The sequence below is a fragment of the Rhynchophorus ferrugineus genome, unplaced genomic scaffold (genome assembly GCF_030347505.1).
Source record: "Rhynchophorus ferrugineus isolate W39M unplaced genomic scaffold, kcgeb_rfMv2 rfM8, whole genome shotgun sequence".
NCBI classification, from domain to species: domain Eukaryota; kingdom Metazoa; phylum Arthropoda; class Insecta; order Coleoptera; family Curculionidae; genus Rhynchophorus; species Rhynchophorus ferrugineus.
This window is the reverse complement of record NW_027472587.1, coordinates 20,638,632-20,664,030: the sequence shown is the minus strand read 5'-3', so window position 1 is coordinate 20,664,030 and position 25,399 is coordinate 20,638,632. Positions and strand designations below refer to the sequence as shown.

The 25,399-nt window shown below is 29.9% G+C and overlaps 1 protein-coding gene across 2 annotated transcripts in view; it reads right to left on the bottom strand.

Moving 5' to 3' along the window:
* The window catches only part of TfAP-2 (Transcription factor AP-2), a 65,321-nt gene that overhangs the window by 30,426 nt on the left and 9,496 nt on the right, over positions 1-25,399 (bottom strand). The window contains exon 1 of one of the 2 annotated variants that reach the window (XM_076412951.1): positions 461-849. The exons of the other annotated variant lie outside the window; for it this stretch is intronic. Coding sequence (XP_076269066.1) covers positions 461-691 — 231 coding nt within the window. The 5' untranslated portion in view covers positions 692-849. Of the gene's footprint in view, positions 1-460; positions 850-25,399 lie in introns of those variants that run through there. 2 annotated transcript variants of the gene reach the window in all.

Below are 25,399 nucleotides of genomic sequence, written 5' to 3'. Positions count from 1 at the left end.
CACTAAGTATTATTTATAATTTTATGATTTTTTCCAAAACTTTCTTCTACTTTGTCAGTTTGTATTTACTGGTGGGGATTAGAAACCAATATAAATATAATTATTGTATCATTACTACTTAAATGTTTTTTTATTCAGAATAATAAAACATAACTTATACTTTTTTAAAAATTTCCAAAACCTTCTACTTTTCTATCTGTATAGTTCAGTATTAGAAAGAATTGAAATAAAATAACCTGTACTGATAATAAGAGATATTACCTTTGTTATGTTGTTCTCCAAATTGCCTTCTACCTTGTTATATTCATTATATTATATATTTTATGTAAAAACTATGAGTTATTTAGCATAATTTAATATTAATAACCGTTTTTCGCTGTCAATAACATCGATAAGCGTAGGATTAGTGCTGATACATTCAACACCGGACCTCTACGTTTAATTTCCACGCAATTCTCACCTCGTCCTCGTCGTCGGCTCGATTGTCTTGCTCCTCGCCGTCCATCAGAACGAAGCCGACGTCGTTATTGTTGTTCTTAGTGTCCGGGGTGCCGTTCTCGTCCCTGTTCTCGGTCTCCCCGTCGTGTACGATCATCCGACGTCGTTTCGATCGCGGACTCAGCAAGTCGACGGTCAGCTGATCGCTGGCCAGCGAGTCTGGAGAGTCCGGATGCTGTTGCTGCTGCTCCATCGTGCACCCGCACACCCTAGCTGTCCAGCGTCATTTTCCGGGAAGGAAGGATGTCTCGTCGGGTTTCCGCGGTCTCGTTCGGGTCGCGCGACGGCACAGAGAGGGCGCGGCGGTCGGTCGGCGATACGACAAATCGAGAAGAAGGCTCCGGGCGAACTGAGGTACCGGGGTACCGTCGCCGCTGGCGGTACCGGCGAGGGAAGGCGGGTCGCCGCCCCCTTCTCCGCGCTTCCCTCGCGATCTCGCTGGCTGCTGACCGATCTCACGGCTGGCCCCAGCCTCCGATCTAGCTCCATTACGTAATGTTGTTGTGAATGCGGCCTAAGAGGGATGCTTTTTTTTCGCCGACTTTTCGGTCGTTAAGTAATGTTGGGAACAGTGAGTCTGTGTCAAGCAAATGTCGTTTAGCAAGGCGTATATCCAATTAGTGCAGAGTATAGGAAAAGAACAATTTATATACGTCATCAATATGTTTATTGTATTGCATACGTAATTTATAAATTCGTTTTAGAATCAGACAATATTTTCCTTCTCATTTTATTCTAGTTAAAAAGAGACACAATGCTGTCTGATAAGTTCGAACGTGTAACCGAACTAGCCTGTCGAAGTCGTCCGGTTGTCAAACGTATGCAAAATTCCTCAAAACAGTAGTGATAAGAGCTTATAAACCGGTAAACGTTATTTAAATACTTTGCTTGTTTTGATAACCTTCAAATCTCTGCTTATTATTATCCCGATTGAAAATTTGGAAGCCAGACGGAACAGATTGCGTCTGACTTCAGTTACTATGAACAGGAACGAGATAAAGTAAAATCCAGAGCCAGTAAAATTCGTTAGAGGGCTAAGCATTTTTACTGTTAAATATTAATATGCTGCTGTTTTTATTTATAATATTTTTCAGCGTGTTGCATCTGCACCGAATATTATTATGGACTGAAATCTCTCAAAAAATTAAAAATATAATCTTGAATTCACTGAAAAAAAAAAGTCCTCATATGGAGCGGGTGACAAATCAAGATCTGCTTGATGTTAGCTCTATCATGTACGTGTGTATGTATATGTTAGCTATTATCGGAGATTAAATATACGAAATGTATAAAAACAGTGGGTAGTTTTTCTGGTCTTGGTTTAATAAAAATAATTAATTTGAAGCTATATTCCAAGTTGTTTCCAGATAATTTCGAAGGTTTCAACATGCTGTTAAACTTGATTATCGAAGATTCATTGTAACTGATTCTATAATAATTATAAGTAATTTTAAATTATTACTAGATCTAGATCCTAACATAAATAATAGACATATAAAGTCCCCGGCCTGACATATGGCATAGATGGCGCTAGTAGAATTAAATCCATATATTTTTTTGTGAGCCCTAACTCTCAAAAAATGCGTGTATAAATTTGACAGTTCTCAGATCATTAGTTTCTGAATTATAGCGTTTTGAGTGAAACAGCTTTTCTTATTGTGAAATAAATGGATAAAAAGGAATTTCGCGTGTTGATGAAATATTGCTTTTTGAAGGGAAACAATACAGTTGAAGCAAAGACCTGGCTTGATGCCGAATTTCCGGACACTGCCTCAGGAAAATCAACCATCAAGGATTGGTATGCTAAGTTTATATGTGGTGAAATGAGTATCGAAGATGGTGAATGCAGTCGACGCCCAAAAGAGGTTGTCACCGACGAAAACATTTAAAAAATCTATAAAATGATTTTAAATGGCCGTAAATTGAATGAAATAGCAGACACTCTAAAGACATCAACTGAACGTTTACATCATAACATTCACGAATATATGGGTATGAGAAAGCTCTGTGCAAAGTGGGTGCAGCGCGAGCTGACTTTGACCAAAAAAAACGAGCTGATAATTTGAAGATGATCAATCGTAATAAATCCAAGTTTTTGCATCGACACGTAATAATGGATGAAACATGGCTCCATCATTTCACTCCGAAGTCCAATCGATAGTCATCTGAATGGACTGCACACGATGAACCCGCTCCAAAACTTGGGAAGACGTAACAGTCGGCTGGCAATTTCATTGACTACCTTGAAAAAGGAAGGACCATCAACAGCGACTATTACATAGAATTATTGGACCGCTTGAAGGACGAAATCGCCGAAAAACGGCCGCATTTAAAGAAAAAGAAAGTGCTGCTTCACCGCGCGGATAATGCACCGTGTCAAAAATCCATGAATTGCTTCCTCGTCCACCGTATTCTCCAGATCGGGCTCCCAGCGACTATTTCCTGTACTCACATCTCAAAAGAATGCTCGCTGGGAAGAAATTTTCGTTGAATGAAGAGGGGATCGCCGAAACTGAGGCCTATTTTAAAGCAAAGGACAAATGGTACTATAAAAATGGTATAGGAAAGTTGGAGGGCCGCTATAATCAGTGTATCACCTTTGAAGGGAATTATGTTGAATAAAAAATAATAATTTTTCCAAAAAAATGTGTCTTACTATGGTAGGCCGGGGACTTTCCAATTGATATACAATATCTCATTCTTTGATACTATACATCCTAGTTCTGTATGAATAATTACGCAAAAACTCTATGACTATATCGATTATTATCTTCGCTGGTAAACGTTTTGTTTTTTAAGCAATCGCAAACCACGCCCAGGCCAGCGTTTCGATATTTCCGCACGTCGTTGGCCATGCAAATAGGAAGGCGCACGATTCCGCACAAGACTACCATCTAAGCCGCGCTCGTTGCCTCAACAAACGATCTTTAATGGTCTCATTTGGCAACAAAATACCTGTATTTTCTAGCGAGATTCGTGATTTAACGCGCCGTACTCCAGCGCGATGGAATTATTTAACAGTCTCGTCGGAGTTAGCGTCCGGTGTATCGCTGCTGTTTCCCTGCGATGTCCTGCTAACGCGATAATTCAGCTTCTTGAGGTTGATTTTGATGATAACACCTATAATTTCATTATGTTGCCATTGTTACTTTTGTTAATAGGTCCAAAACATATACTTTTGCATATTTTCCAAAACTTTCTGCTAGAAATTATTTAAACACGTTGTTTATAATATATAAATTTTCTTCTACCCAAGTTACGACTCTATTAGAAACCAATAATACAATATACCTGCTATACATCATTAATTTTAACATATTGCTGATAAATTATGAACCCCAAATATAGAGTAGAATAATTAATATATACTAAACTCTATTTCGATATAATGATTAGGCTTAAAATTCTATGTTATTGAGTAAGATAGCACAAAGTAGAAGAATGTTTTGGAAAATATTTTGTATTTAAATGAAAATAATTAAAAAAAATTCCTATGGAACGCAGCTTTGCACTACTACAAGATCCACAGTTAAACCATCTAGAAATCGTAATAAATCTTTCAAGCTCATGTTACAATACGTAACTGGAAGTGTTGATATAAGTACCATAATGTAACTATTATTTACTGTATGAATAAATAAATGTCAATATAATACGGTTCCCAAAAGCTTCTTCTATTTCTAAATGCCCTATAAGAGCAGAATCAAAAATAATGTAAAGAAATCTAATACCAAAACGTACGTTCCAAATCTTTCTTCTACTATTCACATCTATCAAATAAAACATTCTTAGACGTACGTAATATTTTTTATACATCGTTATTTATAGGAAATAACGATTTTAAATAACATACATAACTGGAATTGCATCGTCGAGTGGATGAATCAAATGTCAATAAAAACAAGGCCCGAGAAACAAGTCGGATTTGTTTGAAGACCATCAAGGTCCGACGTACGTACTTACCTACGTATGCTTAATACGAAAATCGAATTTAATTTTTTTTAACGTTCGCCACAGTCAATATTTTACCGTTATTCTCTAATTATATAATGAAGAAGAGAGATAGGTATGCGGCTGGATATGTGTGTTGAACGAAAACGAATAGAACTATGTTATTTATTTTCTCGTAGTTTATTTTCTTCAGCAGCGTAGTTATAAATAATGTTGAAACTATTAATGGCTTATTATTTTAAAAATATTTAACTAAAAATGTTGAATAATTATTAATATTATTGATTTGAAATAATTTCCAAAAGGTTCTTCTACTTCTACTACCTTAATAAATATTTTATGTGTGTATTAATAATATGAAGAATATTGAACATAAATGATAAGGTTTTAGTAATTTTATGGATTCAAATAAATATTCCAAAAGTTTCTTCTACTTTACGTCATATATAAACCGCGTGAACGCGCTATTTTATCACTATATATTATATTATAGTTCTATACACTATAAGTTTCTAACATTATTTCAAGCATTCATTTGGAATTTTAGTACATTCAAGGTTTTACATAAATATCCAAAATCTTCTACTACAAAAACTGATACTGTCTTTAAATTTATTACTATAACTATATAGAAGTTGTTTAATATAGTTCTTAACAATTTATTCCTTAAAATAAAAAGAATGATTTTCCATAGTATTATAAATTGTGTTTCCAAAATATTCTTCTACCTTTTTATGTATGCCGATTAAATATTAATATTTTAAGTTTTAGTTAGTTTAAACGCACATTTACAACAAAAATTCTATTTAAAAACATAAATTTAGTTTTCCATAAAAGATAGTAGTAGTAGTGTCAAATTTAAAACAATTTCCAAAAGGTTCTTCTACTTCTACTACCTTAATAAATACTTTATGTGTGTATTAATAATATGAATAATATTGAACATAAATGATAAGGTTTTAGTAATTTTATTGATTTAAATAAATATTCCAAAAGTTTCTTCTACTTTACGTCATACAGAAACCGCATGAACGCGCTGTTTTATCACTATATATTATATTATAGTTCTATACACTATAAGTTTCTAACATTATTTCAGGCATTCATTTGGGATTTTAGTACATTCAAGGTTTTACATAAATATCCAAAATCTCTACTATAAAAATTGATACTGTCTTTAAATTTATTACTATAACTATATAGAAGTTATTTAATATAGTTCTTAACAATCTATTCCTTAAAATAAAAAGAATGATTTTCCAAAGTATTATAAATTGTGTTTCCAAGATCTTCTACCTTTTTATGTATGCCGATTAAATATAAATATTTTAAGTTTTAGTTAGTCTAAACGCACATTTACAACAAAAATTCTATTTAAAAACATAAATTTAGTTTTCCATAAAAGATAGTAGTAGTAGTAGTGTCAAATTTAAAACAATTTCCAAAAGGTTCTTCTACTTCTACTACCTTAATAAATACTTTATGTGTGTATTAATAATATGAATAATATTGAACATAAATGATAAGGTTTTAGTAATTTTATTGATTTAAATAAATATTCCAAAAGTTTCTTCTACTTTACGTCATATAGAAACCGCGTGAACGCGCTATTTTATCACTATATATTATATTATAGTTCTATACACTATAAGTTTCTAACATTATTTCAGGCATTCATTTGGGATTTTAGTACATTCAAGGTTTTACATAAATATCCAAAATCTTCTACTATAAAAACTGATACTGTCTTTAAATTTATTACTATAACTATATAGAAATTGTTTAATATAGTTCTTAACAATCTATTCCTTAAAATAAAAAGAATGATTTTCCAAAGTATTATAAATTGTGTTTCCAAAATATTCTTCTACCTTTTTATGTATGCCGATTAAATATTAATATTTTAAGTTTTAGTTAGTTTAAACGCACATTTACAACAAAAATTCTATTTAAAAACCTAAATTTAGTTTTCCATAAAAGATAGTAGTAGTAGTGTCAAATTTAAAACAATTTCCAAAACGTTCTTCTACTTCTACTACCTTAATAAATACTTTATGTGTGTATTAATAATATGAATAATATTGAACATAAATGATAAGGTTTTAGTAATTTTATTGATTTAAATAAATATTCCAAAAGTTTCTTCTACTTTACGTCATATAGAAACCGCGTGAACGCGCTATTTTATCACTATATATTATATTATAGTTCTATACACTATAAGTTTCTAACATTTCAGGCATTCATTTGGGATTTTAGTACATTCAAGGTTTTACATACATATTCAAAATCTTCTACTATAAAAACTGATACTGTCTTTAAATTTATTACTATAACTATATAGAAGTTGTTCAATATAGTTCTTAACAATCTATTCCTTAATATAAAAAGAATGATTTTCCGAAGTATTATAAATTGTGTTTCCAAAATATTCTTCTACCTTTTTATGTATGCCGATTAAATATTAATATTTTAAGTTTTAGTTAGTCTAAACGCACATTTACAACAAAAATTCTATTTAAAAACATAAATTTAGTTTTCCATAAAAGATAGTAGTAGTAGTGTCAAATTTAAAACAATTTCCAGAAGGTTCTTCTACTTCTACTACCTTAATAAATACTTTATGTGTGTATTACTAATATGAATAATATTGAACATAAATGATAAGGTTTTAGTAATTTTATTGATTTAAATAAATATTCCAAAAGTTTCTTCTACTTTAGGTCATATAGAAACAGCGTGAACGCGCTATTTTATCACTATATATTATATTATAGTTCTATACACTATAAGTTTCTAACATTATTTCAGGCATTCATTTGGGATTTTAGTACATTCAAGGTTTTACATAAATATCCAAAATCTTCTACTATAAAAACTGATACTGTCTTTAAATTTATTACTATAACTATATAGAAATTGTTTAGTATAGTTCTTAACAATCTATTCCTTAAAATAAAAAGAATGATTTTCCAAAGTATTATAAATTGTGTTTCCAAAATATTCTTCTACCTTTTTATGTATGCCGATTAAATATTAATATTTTAAGTTTCAGTTAGTCTAAACGCACATTTACAACAAAAATTCTATTTAAAAACATAAATTTAGTTTTCCATAAAAGATAGTAGTAGTAGTGTCAAATTTAAAACAATTTCCGGAAGGTTCTTCTACTTCTACTACCTTAATAAATACTTTATGTGTGTATTAATAATATGAATAATATTGAACATAAATGATAAGGTTTTAGTAATTTTATTGATTTAAATAAATATTCCAAAAGTTTCTTCTACTTTACGTCATATAGAAACCGCGTGAACGCGCTATTTTATCACTATATATTATATTATAGTTCTATACACTATAAGTCTCTAACATTATTTCAGGCATTCATTTGGGATTTTAGTACATTTAAGGTTTTACATAAATGTCCAAAATCTCTACTATAAAAACTGATACTGTCCTTAAATTTATTACTATAACTAAATAGAAATTGTTTAATATAGTTCTTAACAATCTATTCCTTAAAATAAAAAGAATGATTTTCCAAAGTATTATAAATTGTGTGTTCCAAAATATTCTTCTACCTTTTTATGTATGCCGATTAAATATTAATATTTTAAGTTTCAGTTAGTCTAAACGCACATTTACAACAAAAATTCTATTTAAAAACATAAATTTAGTTTTCCATAAAAGATAGTGGTAGTAGTGTCAAATTTAAAACAATTTCCAGAAGGTTCTTCTACTTCTACTACCTTAATAAATACTTTATGTGTGTATTAATAATATGAATAATATTGAACATAAATGATAAGGTTTTAGTAATTTTATTGATTTAAATAAATATTCCAAAAGTTTCTTCTACTTTACGTCATATAGAAACCGCGTGAACGCGCTATTTTATCACTATATATTATATTATAGTTCTATACACTATAAGTTTCTAGCATTATTTCAGGCATTCATTTGGGATTTTATTACATTCAAGGTTTTACATAAATATCCAAAATCTTCTACTATAAAAACTGATACTGTCTTTAAATTTATTATTATAACTATATAGAAGTTGTTTAATATAGTTCTTAACAATCTATTCCTTAAAATAAAAAGAATGATTTTCCAAAGTATTATAAATTGTGTTTCCAAAATATTCTTCTACCTTTTTATGTATGCCGATTAAATATTAATATTTTAAGTTTTAGTTAGTCTAAACGAACATTTACAACAAAAATTCTATTTAAAAACATAAATTTAGTTTTCCATAAAAGATAGTAGTAGTAGTGTCAAATTTAAAACAATTTCCAAAAGGTTCTTCTACTTCTACTACCTTAATAAATACTTTATGTGTGTATTAATAATATGAATAATATTGAACATAAATGACAAGGTTTTAGTAATTTTATTGATTTAAATAAATATTCCAAAAGTTTCTTCTACTTTACGTCATATATAAACCGCGTGAACGCGCTATTTCATCACTATATATTATATTATAGTTCTATACACTATAAGTTTCTAACATTATTTCAGGCATTCATTTGCGATTTTAGTACATTCAAGGTTTTACATAAATATCCAAAATCTTCTACTATAAAAACTGATACTGTCTTTAAATTTATTAATGTAACTATATAGAAGTTGTTTAATATAGTTCTTAACAATCTATTCCTTAAAATAAAAAGAATGATGTTCCAAAGTTTTATAAATTGTGTTTCCAAAATATTCTTCTACCTTTTTAGGTATGCCGATTAAATATTAATATTTTAAGTTTCAGTTAGTCTAAACGCACATTTACAACAAAAATTCTATTTAAAAACATAAATTTAGTTTTCCATAAAAGATAGTAGTAGTAGTGTCAAATTTAAAACAATTTCCAAAAGGTTCTTCTACGTTTACTATTTTAATATACACTTTCAGTGTATATCAGTACTATATTAAACATAATTGATTATATTATTTATAATTAATATATATATATATATATATATATATATATATATATATATATATATATAATATATATAATAATTATAGATTAATATATAATAATATTATTATAGTATATTATTATACTAAAGTATATTTATAACAAAAAACCTATTAAGGAAAATAATTTAGCGTTCTACAGATAGTAGTAGTAGTTTCAAATTTATAACAATTTCCAAAAGTATCTTCTACTTTTTCACGGCTTCTTCAGTCTCACGCACGCGGAATTTCCACAATGTCCCTGTATACGGGAAGTATAACGTTATAATCTATAAAATGTCGCAGCGATAACTCAGCACGGCTGGATATATACTTGCATTTCTATCCGGGAGGCCGTGAAAGACAAACGACGATCAGGAAGCGAAGCGGGCCGCGCATTCGAAAACCGTATAGCGAACCGGAGAAACGAAGAAGAAGAAAAAACGAGAAGAAGAAAAAAAGGAACGAGATGAAGGAAAACCGCGGACGCCGCTGAGCTCTCGGCCGTCCGAGATCCGCAGGTGCAAAACAATGGAACACATCGAAAAGGTGAGACCACTTATCAAACGCCGCGTCCGGATTTAACGATGGCGATGGACCGACCCCCCTCACCCCCTCATCCTGCTTGCGACTACGTCTACGTTTTTACATATACAAGTTCATTGGGTTGAGATTTATACCACCAAATATTAATGAACAAAAAATTAGGATGGGTTTCCAAAAGTTTCTACTACTCTTATTCTCTACTTTATCGTTGTGAAATTTAAACTACCACTACTATATTTTATACAGTAACTAAAATTTAATATTTACACAGATTACGTAATAAAGTAGAAGAACTACGTCTACGTTTTTACATATACAAGTTCAGTGGGTTGAGATTTATATCATTAATATTAATAAACAAAGAGTTCAGGTGGGTTTCCAAAAGTTTCTACTACTTTTACTTTATCGTTGTAAAATTGAAACAAATGCATTAAAATCGCAAATGGAAACCTGAAAATAAAAAAAAAATAGTTAGAATTAGAAGATGACATACTAAAAGTAGAAGAAACTCTTGGAATATCGATTTCAATCTTTAAAATGGCAACAGAACTCTATACAGTTTATCATTTATATTCAATATAGTATTGATATATGCAGAAAGAGCATATTAAAGTAGCAGAAGTAGAAAAACCTTTTGGAAATTAATATAAAATTGACCCTACTACTACTATCTTTTATAGAAAACTAAAGTTAATTTTCTTGATAGACTTTTTATCGCAAATATGCGTTTAGACTAACTAAATCTTAATATTTAGTCAGAACACGTAAAAAAGAAGAATGTTTTGGAAAAGCTATTTATAGTACTTCGCAAAATCATTCTTTTTAAATTAAAGAATAGTTTGTTAACAGCTATATTAAAGAACTTCTATATAGTTATAGTTGTAATTCTAAAGACATTAACAGATTTTATAATAGAAGATTTGGAATATTTATTTATATAGCTTTTGTTTTATAAATGATGCAAAGTAGAAGAAACTTTTGGAATATATATTTAAATCAATTAAGAGACAATAATATTACTAAAAGTGTATCATTTATGTTCAACATATTACTGATGCATACATAGAATAGGTATTAAGGTAATAGAAGTAGAAGAACCTTTTGGAAATTATATATAAAATTGACCCTACTACTGTATTTTATAGAAAACTAAAGTTAACTTTCTTGATAGACTTTTTATCGTAAATATGCATTTAGACTAACTAAATCTTAATATTTAGTCAGAACACGTAAAAAAGAAGAATGTTTCGGAAAAGCTATTTATAGTACTTCGTAAAATCATTCTTTTTAATTTGTTAACAGCTAAATTAAAGAACTCTATATAGTTATAGTTGTAATTTTAAAGACATTAACAGATTTTATAATAGAAGATTTGGAATATTTATTTATATAGCTTTTATTTTATAAATGGTGCACAGTAGAAGAAACATTTTGAATATCTATTTAAATAAATTAAGAGACATTAAATTGACTAAAACTGTATCATTTATGTTTAACATATTACTGATGCACACATAAAATAGGTATTAAGGTAGTAGAAGTAGAAGAACGTTTTGGAAATTATTTATAAATAGAAAAAACATTACGTACTAATTATGATTAGGCAAAGGTATTGCCAAATACATTTTATACAAAATGTGTTATTTTACAACTGCAAAACTATCAATCAATCATAATATGGACTTATTTATTAACGGAGATGCGATCGATCATTTTTCCAAAACCTTCTTCTACTTAATTATTTCTTTTTTCAAAGCATGTTTTCCTAAATAAAAAATATTTTATGTTTCTTATATGTTAACGTAATAGCTTAAATAGCTTTCGGATTTATTCCTACTTATATTTCTCCAATGAATCACTACCATTTTTACAACTCTTAGTAAAACTTTTGTGATTGTTACTACCAATGAAATATTATTATTTCGAAAGTATACATGAAAATATGACATCATCTTGATTGTCGTTATTAATAAATCAGATGCTTTTACCATATAGCTCAATATAAACAAGAAAAAATACATTCACTTTTGTAACGTATAATTGTATAGTTAAATTAATAGGTATCAACACAGACAGGTCTATAGAAACTATATGTAATTTATAATATTCTTACCATACAAGGTATCTCATTAAAATATTTCAATAGCTGAATGATTTAATGAAATCAAGCGAACAGTGATCATACGTAATAATAAATGTATCTTCTTTAAAGCACTTTAAATTATATTAACATTAAAAAATCTATTAAATTTTAGAAAAAGCAGCTTATACTAATTAACAAAATACTTTAAATTATGTTGGCAAAATAGACGAAAGTTTTGGAAGTTGACTATAACTTTTATATCATAGTTTTTTCTTCCTCACCTCTTTTGTTTTAGTATTTAACAAATATTTATAGGATGACTGACATTTAATAAAATAATACAAATTTGCTTAAACGAAATGTAGAAGAAAGTTGTGGAATGTAATAAAGAAAAACCGACTTCGGGCTACTATATAAGTAAATCATTATATAAACAATAAGCAATTATCACCGACGACTGCCAAGTATCCGTGTTAAATATCGAATAAAACTAACAGTTTTTTTTATTTAGTCCAAGAATGGGGCATCTCCTTTTTTGAAGTAATTATGTCTAAGAGAATCCCTACAGAAGATTAACATAACTGAAGACATCTGACCGACTTGAAGAGTGGCAACGATTAAACTTTCTCTCATTTACAACATCGCAGCAAGTGGTGGATTGCGTTTTGTGTATGTGTGTGTGTGTGTGTAGGTGCCCGCAACTAATTCGAACTTCGTAGTTCGGCGCTGAAGTGACCATCTCGATTTTGTCCCGTTCTAGCGCGATTTCCCGTCCTTTTTTCGTATCTGTCCGACATAACTGGATTGATATAAAAATTACCTGATTATAATTTAACACATATCAAAATTCTTCTTTTGAATAAGTCAGAATCAGTCAGTTGAAAACTGTATAAAAATATAGATCGTCATATATATTTGGTTTTGAAATATTTCAGATTTTTAAGAATTTTCTGTAAGACTGTTATTGGATATATAGCGACAGAAACTGTTATTGTAGTACGAAGTAAATTAAAATAATCTTGTAACAGAATAAACCATCTCTATATACTTCCAAATATTAACCTATAATAGCAATAAAAAGTAGTAGAATATTCTGGAAAAACATAGAAACATTGACTTATTTATTTCAAAATAAAATATGGAATAGCAGAATGTCTAGAGAAGATACATAAGCGAATGTTTCATTGGATAAATCCTTAACTGCAATAAAAAGAAGTAGAATATTCTGGAAACAGATATGAATATAAAATATTTGTTTTTGTATAAAGTACAAAGTAGCAGAATATTTTGGAAACAAGCATACCCAGGCACATTTTTTATTATAAATCAAGCAGATTAATGTACTAGAAAGAAGCATACATATGAAAAAACTAAACATAACTGTATAGCAGAAGAATGTTCTTATAAATATTTCAATAAATAAATCGTTAAGTAAAATAAAAAGTAATAGAATATTTTTAAGCAGATATAAAGTATTTGTTTTTGTATAAAGTATAAAGTAGCAGAATATCTTGGAAACAAACATAGACGGGCACATTTGTTACCTCTTAACACGAAAATAATGTTAAAAAGTATAAAATGAATTATGTTTTAAATAAATAAATTTGTAGCTAGAATCAAGCATATTAATTTGCTACAAATAAGCATACAAATGAAATAAGGAAAAACGACCCTATTAAAGAAGTAGCAGAATATTTTGGAAATAGACATATACGAACAAATATTGTACAAATATAACAAAATATCGTTAAACAGTATATTTTAATGGTATTTTAAGCAATTAACACTCATTATATTAATATTAAAGCATAATATCTTGAAAATAAGTATATATATATATATATATATATATATATATATATATAATTAAGGAGACAAACATATTGGATGTTTAAATAATTGTTACTGAGTAAGATAGCACAAAGTAGAAGAATGTTTTGGAAAATATTTTGTATTTAAATGAAAATAATTTTAAAAAATTCCTATAGAACGCAGCTTTGCACTACTACAAGATCCACAGTTAAACCATCTAGAAATCGTAATAAATCTTTCAAGCTCATGTTACAATACGTAACTGGAAGTTAATTGAAAATTCCACTATGCTCAGATATAATACAAATAACAGTAATGACATAAATAGCAATCCTCCGGGTACATGTGAATTATTTTAAGCCAACGAGATCGATTTCCGAGAAAAACCCGACGTCGAGCTACATCGGACGTCGCCGATTTTTGATATTTGTCGAAGATCTCGACGTGCCCGATGGAAGGGCGTGGTAGTGGATGTCTAAATGAAACCTGCGACATTTTGACCCACATATCGATATTCTTTTCTCGGCGGGTCCGGCTGAACCTAACAGTACCATCGGCTACAGCGAGATGCTGTTCGAGGTGGACGCATTCCTTTGCCACCAACAGAACCGTAATGGGAAATTTTCGATGTTGATTTATGTCCTGCTAAATATTAACTGTTCATCGCATCCGATTATTATGACTCGATAATTTAAACGCGCAACCTTTACGATTGTTAAACTTGTTTATTTTAGACATGCGAAAAAAGTAATTTAGTCTTTCTATATTTAACTAATCGCCATTTATTATTTATCTAATAAATCTCGAATTTCACATGTTCTTCAAAATCCAGTATCAAACCAAAAACGTGTCATGATCTAACTGGATGTAGAAGAAGATTTAATAAAAATCAAAATTAGAACATCGTAGAAATGTACAACAGTAGTACACAATTAGAAGAATGTTTTGGAAATTAACAAAATCCTGATATCAGAAGTAATTAAGGTATGAGAAGTAGAAGATAATTTTGGAAAAATCTAAGTATATAGATTAGTGATCGATATTTAACAATATAAAATATTTTTTGGAAATACAATGTAGAAGAAAGTTTTGGAAATTAATAAAGAAAAACTCACTCTACGTGTCAATATTTTAAAATTAAATACAATGTAGAAGAAGGCATTGGAAATTATAAGCGACATAAATTTAAGGCATGAAAAGTGGAAGTTAATATTGGAAAAATTTAATTGTAAAGATTATTGATATTTAACAAAATAATATAAATTTTGAAAACACAAGGTAGAAGAAAGTTTTGGAATGTAATAGAGGAAAACTGATTCTAAGTTTCAAAAAGTTCAAAGATATTGGAAATGAACATAAACATGGAATAAATGTATAAAAGGTAGAAGTTAATTTTGGAATAAGTTTAATTAGAACTATAGCAAGTGGATTTTCGAGCTCTTTTCTTAAATTAAAATAAGTAAAGGCCTGAAATCAAACTAATAACCTTTAATGCTTCGTCCGCCGCACTCGAAACGTTGCTAAACTTTCCTTACCACCTCTGAAATTGTTTTTACCAGCCGCACCTTTAATTGCAAGTTTCCCACATTATTCTTTTTACTACTTTCACTCTCTTTCTCTCTCACGCCACGTCCCCATCGAGACATATCGAACGGCAGCGAGTACCACTAAACCGTTCCATAGAAGATCACCAGCCACCATTTTCGTTCGTTATTTTATACGGTGCTATCTTTCTTTCTTTTTTCGTTTAATTTCCACCGAACAGATTTAAATTGTTTCCCACGGCAACGCCCCTGGCGGACGGAAAACAATCGCGCATCGTGCGACTCATTTCAGCGCTGGCTTGATGGGAGGGTGTGCCCGCAGTGTATAGATACGACTTAGCAATAAACAATTTACGATTGAATAATTCTCTGTAGATTGTATCGAATGATGAGTTTGTTGGATTGTTTCATATATATATATATATATATATATATATATATATACATTTAAAATAATATTTTAATAGGATATATAAAGTAGAATACTGTTTTGGAAATATTTGTAATCAATAGTCAAAGTAGAAGATACATTTAGAAAAAATATTTAAGGCATTATTAAAAAATCGAATTGTTAATTTGTTAATATTAAAAAATATACTTCTTTAACATTAAGGTATAAAGTAGAAGAATAAGCAAGAATAAGCAATAACTAGTTAGTTTAATAGTAAGACTAAAATGGTAGTAGTAGAAAGTTTTGGAAAAATCATATATTTAGTTTAAATCCCATGTGTTTTCTTTATTAATTAAAACTTACATTAGATATGCTTAGTACAATCTTTAACATTAAGGTCTAAAGTAGAAGAATAAGCAAGAATAAGCAATAACTAGTTACTTTATTAGTAAGACTAAAATAGTAGTAGTAGAAAGTTTTGGAAAAATCATATATTTAGTTTAAATCCCATGTATTTTCTTTATTAATCAAAACTTACTTAGTACAATCTTTAACATTAAGGTCTAAATCAGAAGAATAAGCAAGAATAAGCGATAACTAGTTAGTTTATTAGTAAGACTAAAATAGTAGTAGTAGAAAGTTTTGGAAAAATCATATATTTAGTTTAAATCCCATATATTTTCTTTATTAATCAAAACTTACATTAGATATGCTTAGTACAATCTTTAACATTAAGGTCTAAAGTAGAAGAATAAGCAGGAATAAGCAATAACTAGTTAGTTTATTAGTAAGACTAAAATAGTAGTAGTAGAAAGTTTTGGAAAATCATATATTTAGTTTAAATCCCATGTATTTTTTTTATTAATTAAAACTTACATTAGATATGCTTAGTACAATCTTTAACATTAAGGTCTAAAGTAGAAGAATAAGCAAGAATAAGCAATAACTAGTTAGTTTATTAGTAAGACTAAAATAGTAGTAGTAGAAAGTTTTGGAAAAATCATATATTTAGTTTAAATCCCATATATTTTCTTTATTAATCAAAACTTACATTAGATATGCTTAGTACAATCTTTAACATTAAGGTCTAAAGTAGAAGAATAAGCAAGAATAAGCAATAACTAGTTAGTTTATTAGTAAGACTAAAATAGTAGTAGTAGAAAGTTTTGGAAAATCATATATTTAGTTTAAATCCCATGTATTGTTCTTATTAATTAAAACTTACATTAGATATGCTTAGTACAATCTTTAACATTAAGGTCTAAAGTAGAAGAATAAGCAAGAATAAGCAATAACTAGTTAGTTTATTAGTAAGACTAAAATAGTAGTAGTAGAAAGTTTTGGAAAAATCATATATTTAGTTTAAATCCCATGTATTTTCTTTATTAATTAAAACTTACATTAGATATGCTTAGTACAATCTTTAGCATTAAGGTCTAAAGTAGAAGAATAAGCAAGAATAAGCAATAACTAGTTAGTCTATTAGTAAGACTAAAATAGTAGTAGTAGAAAGTTTTGGAAAAATCATATATTTATTTTAAATCCCATACATTTTCTTTATTAATCAAAACTTACTTAGTACAATCTTTAACATTAAGGTCTAAAGTAGAAGAATAAGCAAGAATAAGCAATAACTAGTTAGTTTATCAGTAAGACTAAAATAGTAGTAGTAGAAAGTTTTGGAAAAATCATATATTTAGTTTAAATCCCATGTATTTTCTTTATTAATCAAAACTTACTTAGTACAATCTTTAACATTAAGGTCTAAAGTAGAAGAATAAGCAAGAATAAGCAATAACTAGTTAGTTTATTAGTAAGACTAAAATAGTAGTAGTAGAAAGTTTTGGAAAAATCATATATTTAGTTTAAATCCCATGTATTTTCTTTATTAATCAAAACTTACTTAGTACAATCTTTAACATTAAGGTCTAAATCAGAAGAATAAGCAAGAATAAGCGATAACTAGTTAGTTTATTAGTAAGACTAAAATAGTAGTAATAGAAAGTTTTGGAAAAATGATATATTTAGTTTAAATACCATGTATTTTCTTTATTAATCAAAACTTACTTAGTACAATCTTTAACATTAAGGTCTAAATCAGAAGAATCAGCAAGAATAAGCTATAACTAGTTAGTTTATTAGTAAGACTAAAATAGTGGTGGTAGAAAGTTTTGGAAAAATTATATATTTAGTTTAATTATTAATTAAAACTTACATTAGATATGCTTAGTACAATCTTAATTTATAAATTAATTTATTACTACTGTTCTACTTGATTAATATACAAGGAAAGCGACTACGGGATTAATACATCAGTGTGTATTTCCCAAATTAAAATAAAACAAAACTACTTAAGCTAAAGTTAAGAATACACTTGAACACTAAACAAGTTCGTGTGATTTGGTTTGCTTCAATCTTCTGATTTCTTGCGTGTTGTCTTCCATGTTGCTGTGATTTAGAAATCGAAATTTTCGATCACGTCGTACATCCATTTGATTTTGACGTCATCGTGCAGCTATTCGTTGGTTAAGTAGCAATATTTATTGGTAATTAACCGTAGAAGTTTGCTTTGGCCGCTTTGTCCAATGTAAATGTTTATAATTTATTTGTTGATATGTAGACATGATATAGACAATAATTTATTAACCAAACATATAAACTGTTATCACAGTTGACACCAAATTATCTCGATATTTCTTATAACCGTGCCTGTCAAAGTTACCTGAATAATCTACTGAGTGATTATATAAAATCAACAATGAATGGAAAAACACCTTCAGTATCGAAATAAAAAAAGGTATAGTCGTTGTTGTCGTTAGACAAACCCTTAATAACAGCGACAACCCATGTTATAACCCCAATTAACAAGGTTCTTAGGGTGTATTTCAAAGTAGTTGTGCGGACTAACTAAAAGTTATTGCGAGTTTAATCGTGGGGGGTCAACACATACATATACACATTCCAATATATATACAGTATTGAAAATAGTTGAAACCTCTTGAAAAACTGGGCTAGGAATATTGATTTATAAGATTTATAATGTTTTAATTTACATGGGATTATCATTACCCATTAATTTTTTTCTAGTAATTAATCATCAAGTTCATTTATATAATGAATCGCCTTTATTTTAGCCACATTAGAATTTTTTGATGTTTATAATTAACTAGTTGGTATAACGAATAAAAGTTCTATAAACCGCCACACTTCTTTGATGATCTTAATAGTTTAGAAAACCAAACAGCTATGTGGATTATATTATAATAATATTTTAATTAATGTATCTTTAATTAATACGTTTACTTGGAGTGTTAACAGAGAATGGATTAAAAAGTATTACTAACAACTTAAGATGCCTTATTTCTGACTAATGAGTTGGAAATAAATTATTTTCGGTGTTGATACGTACACTTTTTTGAATGATTAATGGGTTCCGGTAAATGAGTCAGTATAAAGGACCTAGGAAAGCCAACATGTTACCAAAGATATGAAAAAGACATTAGTATATTGATCATACACATATGATTAGGATGGTAAACATTTTAAATGATTAAATCTACGAAATTATTTCTTTCCTAATTTGTTAAGCATTTACATTCAACAGATTAAAACATAATAATATAGTTTCAAAAATAGTTCTTTGGTTTCCCAGACGTTCGAGATGATAAAAAAGTTATTTTCTGATGACACGTTATCCAGGGCAAGTCAGCTTTGGTTCCTGAAGATGTTTTCGTAAAAAACCAACTTATATCGTTCCAGAACCGCCTTATTCACCCGATTCAATTCCGTTAAATTTCTGCTTCCTTCCACAGAGCATCATCGGAAGGAGAAGACTTCACAGATTATTTCAGAGATCGAAAGAAACGATATACATTTGGTGAAACAAAAATCCACCATTTTATCGGCCATAAAGCTTCTTCTAGGTGTCTTCACCGTGGGCGGTATATAATATTCAAATAACTGACGTGTTCCGCGTACTAAATACTGGGTCTGGTGCTGTTTCGTCCGAAGATTTATCGATATTTTCGACACCGTTCGATAAAACCTAACTGTTGCTTATGTATCGCATACAGTACGCATGATCGAGCAGATCTACGCCCCATGGAGTCAACCACGATTTTATTTTGATTGGTGTGTGCGTTTTTCTTGTTGCGTTTCATCATAGCTTGTTGCAGTCGTTTTTGCGATGTGTTGTCTTTCTTCTTATTCTTACGTGACCTTTTTATACTGTGAATTAACTAGAGATAATTTATTTTTTTATATATTTTAGCCCACTACGTTATCCCATCTGCCTGAAGGTCATTTTCAGGGCGGTGACGTTGATAGTATGGGATGATGATCAGGAGGGACGAGATCTGGTTAATACGGTAGTTGGAGTTACGAAATCGTGAAAATTTGAAGGTTATATTACTACTACATGACAGTTTTAGTCTTCAACCGCATATTAGTTAACTGTTCAAGTCTTTTTTACGTCAAACACTGCATATCCCTGTTTTTTTATGTTGTATATGATCACAAATACATCTGCCAAACCTCCCCAGAATAATACTTAAAGGAAAAACATACTTTTATATTATTCGACTCAAAACTCGAAAAGAACAAAAGAAAAATAGATGATGCTGATACAAAATCGCTAATATTTGAAGGTTATGTTGATGACAGATGTCAAATCTTACGATACGACGTTTTTAATCAGGCAATCGTACATTAATCAACTGGTCGAGTCGTTTTTACGTCAAATATTACATATCCCTGCTTGTTCGTGTTGTCTATGGTCAAAATACCACGCCATAATAACACCTAAAGGAAAATCCGAGTTTATTTTGGTAGAAAAACCGTCGCATTTTCGTAGAACGGAAAAAAAAAACGGCGATAAAGACCCTATTGTATCGCGTTCCTCATTGAAATCCCTTATCGACAGCCACCCTTATGGATATTCCAATTTCCAGGGGGTGCATTATGACTTCCCGCGCGGCCGATAAAGACGCTCTCTACGCGACACGCGGATCGCCGGCCGATAAAACGCTTAAATTTGAATTTTTCGTGTCGCCTCCATAGCTCTAAACTTAATCTCGCGACTGCTCTGACCGTTAAAAAAGCCTGTCGGTTAGATAACCTTTATGGGAAGAGGGCGCTTTAGGTCGCCGGCGTCGGGAAGAAGGAAAAAACACCGACGTGACGTCGTCGAACTAACGAAATGAATGGAAGACGAATACCTAACCTCAACACATTTATTATAGTCCCAATATGATTATACGTTATTTAAAGTACATGTCGCTTTACATTTTTCGTTTTTAATATTTAATAAATATGTAAAATAAATTGACAGATAGAGTATACATACTATTTCAATAATTTATTACTTTACAACATATTTTTTTATTATTATTTAATTATTACATTGTTACTAGTCGTTTCCGACTAACCTACAATTTGTCTTAATGATAACTTAAATCTAGGTATATAACTAGGAGGACCCACCGGCCCTATCTCAGCCTCTGGTGGTGAAATAATGTTTATACATGTCACTGCTATATTTTTTATTATACGCGCCTCTCTACTCAACACTACACAAGATCAGATGGTTTGATTCTTTTGAGTCTGTGTCCTGTTCTGGTGGTATCCAAAAGATGTAATACTTCGATATTTTCGTGAGAATGGACTTTTTCCTCATGCCCCCTTAATATTCTCTTGATTTCTGGACTGACTGTGGGTATCTTAAGGTCTCGATGTAGGTAATCCGTCCTATAGTATTTGGATGCGCCCACAATACCTCTCAGGACTTTGTTCTGAAAAATTTGTATTTTGTTTATGTTACTCTTTGCGGACATCCCCATAATTGAACTCCGTATGTCCATATAGGTTAAGTATTTGCTTATATAATAGCAATTTATTATGTACTGATAATTGTGATTTTCTTCCAATTAGCCAGTACATTTTCCTATATTTCAAGTCCAGTTCTTTTCTTTTCTTCTTTATATGTTCCTTCCGGCGAAATTTTGCATCAAGATTCATTCCGAGATATTTAGCGTTGTTGCTATGGAATGATGAGTATTATTTAATGTTATTGATGCTTGTACGGCTTGATTGTAGGTGAACTGCACATGCACATATTTTCTTTCGTTAATTTTTATTTTCCAAGCTGGTGTCCAATTATTTATATTGTCACTTGCCTGTTGTAATTTTCACGTGGCCTCTTCACTATTGTCTCCAACAACTATAATCGCAGTATCATCAGCAAATGTAGCCATCGTAATATTCTCCATTTGTGGTATATCACAAGTGTAGAATAGATAAAGCATTGGCTCCAGTACACTTCTTTGTGGTACATCTGCTTTAGCTTCTTTTATTGTCGAGTAAGCTTGTTCTTGTTAAACTCTTGTTTCTATAGTTTATGAATAAGGCCTTCATGCCAAACCTTATCGAAGACTTGTGCTACATCTAAGAATATAGCTGAGCATACTTTTTTACTTTCGTAGGCTTTTTCAATAACATCTGTTATTCTGTGGACCTGGTCAATTGTTGAATGCTTGTTAATAAATCCAAACTGTTTTTTTTCTCTCTATGATCTGTTTTATTATTTTCAACAGGAGTTTTTCAAAAACCTTAGATATTACTGGCAGCAGTGATATAAATCTATAGATTTTATTTCGTTTGGTGACTTTTCTGGTTTTGGAATCACTATAATTTCCACCATCTTCCAAATGCCTGGGACATATTTTAATCTAAATGCATTATTGAACAAGTTGGTGAGTTTTATAATTCCCTTTCTTGGTAGTTTTTGCAGTAATTCTCCTGCTATTAAATCGCAGCCAGATGATTTCCCGGCATTAATGTCAGTTTTAATAACTTTGATTAGCTCTTTAGGTGTGATTAATTCAATCATCCAATTTTCAGCTTCTATGTCCGGACAGCATAGAATAACTTATAAAAAATAGTTGCCACGTTTTTAATAAGATTATTTTGACGCAGAAGAGAAAATAAATAAAGTACATACACTCGAGAGGGAAAAAAGTTCTCAGCTGGAGCTAGATCAGGTGAATACGGTGGTCATTCTATGGTATTTGTTTATTTCGGTTGTCGTGGCAGAGAATAAAACATTTTCATACGACAATTCTAACTTTTTATCAGTCGATAATATTCTCTTGTTATCGTTTGGTCTTGTAGTAAGAATTCCGAATGCACAAACACCGCTATTATCACAGAAAATTGTCAGGAAATCCTGAAGGGTTCCTAAATTTTTTATTCTTCAGTTTCAATTTAGCTGAAAGGCGTCATTTACCATTATCATTACATAACGTCATCATATTATTATTATATCGTCATTATCAGTTATATGTATGTCATGAAAGTGCATTGCGTTCTTCACATTGCTCTTAAACTTTTAAGATACAGAAAGATGAGCAGTTACCTCTTTCAACCTTTAATAACAATTTCAAGTCACTATTTCCTTCACCTTATCGATGTTGACTTCAGCTGAAGACGTTAATAATCGACCTGAAGGAGACAAATCTTCCGTAACATCCCAATCGTTTTCCAATGCTTTGTCAATTGTAAACATAGAAAAATACACTTGAGATGAATGACACTAGTATGGAGGATAGTTATGCTAACCTAAAAACAAAAATAATGTTGACAATGATTTGTTTCACAGACATAAAACACACACAAAATCACAGTTTCTTAAACGATTAACATTAGGTACATTTTTCAAGGACTTAATTTCAAAAACAATCAGGATTCGTAATAGTAATCAACAAATTTTTTGACAGGTTTAAAATAAAATAGGGTTAAGTTTACTTGCTGTAGCGATTTCTCTGATTTTACCATCTGCAAGTGTCAAAAGTCACTGCCAAGCTATTTTTTTGACAGATGTAAATTAAAATATGGTTAAGCAGTTTCAATTTATCACATATTATTCGGCGTGAGTGTCAAAAGTCACTTTTTGACAGATTTGACTTCATTATCTTTTGATATTCATCACTTTATCATTAAATAAATATATAACAAAAAATATCACGGCTGCTTAAGATATTAATAGTTATTTTGAGACTATATAGGAAGCAGTCAAGTTGTCTATAAGTGACAATATTAATTGAACCTTAGTTAGTAGATTTAGATCAATACTACTTTTAATAATTTTATATTTTCTTTCATAAGGTAATACATTTAAATCATTGTTAAGTTAATGTTATAGCGGAAACAATTTCGCTAAAATAAAAGTTAGTTTGCATAAATATAAACTATTAAAGCATAACAGAATATAAAACTAATAGTAGGCCCTGAAATATAATAATTAAATAAATTTAGCATAGCGAAAAACAAATGATAACAGTTTGAACACAGAGTACTTGATTTTTATCGATGTAAATGTGGATAAAATTCAATAAAAACATTACGTAACACACAAATAGTATAAAAAACTGTTGATTGGATCAAAATGAATCTAACTAGAGGGAGCCATCAGTCGCAACGATTATCTTTTGAATGACTAATTCAAAATCGAAATATCGCTAAAAAGATAACATTGTTTGGCTTAGTTGATATTACAAAAAATATCGAATTAATAAACTGCATTTTATTTATTTCCACCGTTTTTTTGAAAATTCTATTTTTTCCCTGTTTATATTTAGTAATATGATTAATAAATAAGGAAATTATTTGGGTTTCCGTATAGGTGGCGACATCTATACATCGTGGACCAAAGTACGCGACGGTAGAGATCTACTGCGGCGTCCGGTATCAAGATGCGGTCGCAGATGGCGCTACGACAACGGAGGCATCTACGTGCCGTAATGTTTACAATTATTAATGAGATTTTTTTGCGGTTTTAATTATTTAGAGGCAAAATAGAGACTGGCGCTCGTAAAACCGACGGTCCCTAAACGTTTACGACGGATTTTTCGAGGAATGGCGTCCTTTCTATACATTTATTTACATGGCAATTAGTTTTTTTCGTCTTAGACGTTTTGAAATATTCATAAGCAATTATCGTTTTTCGTCGTCGTCGTCATAATGAATGGCAGTTTTCGTTGTTTTCGCCACGGTTCGCAAAAAAAGACGAAGCGGCGAAACGGAGAGAGAGAGAGAGGCCCCGGCCGATGCAAAACGTGGAAATTGCACGAAATTCCACGGTTTTTTAGGTCTTGCTTTAATGTATACTGCGTACGTCTTGTAATTATTCTTCGTTTGTTTCGGTTTGCGATACTTATAGTTTAATTTTCTCACATTTTTTTCGTTATTTTGGGAGTGTCAATTATATAACTGTCACTGTCAACACATTTTTGATAGTTTAAAATTAAAATATTTATAATGACATTTTAGGTTATAATTTTGTTGAAGTATATTAAATATCATGGTTATTTACGATTTTAATGGTACATAGTAGAATTCATTGTTAATATTAATTACTGTCTGTAAAATAATAACGAATTTTCCGAAATCTCATTAGTTACTGATAGTTACAAATGATAATGTTAGTATATTTTTGACATTTTGAAGTTAAAACTGTTATATGGTGACACTCCATTCATAATTTCGTTAAGAAGTGTTATTGGTTGTATAATCATCGTTAGAATTTTCTAAGGAACCAATCTATATTAAAAATTATGT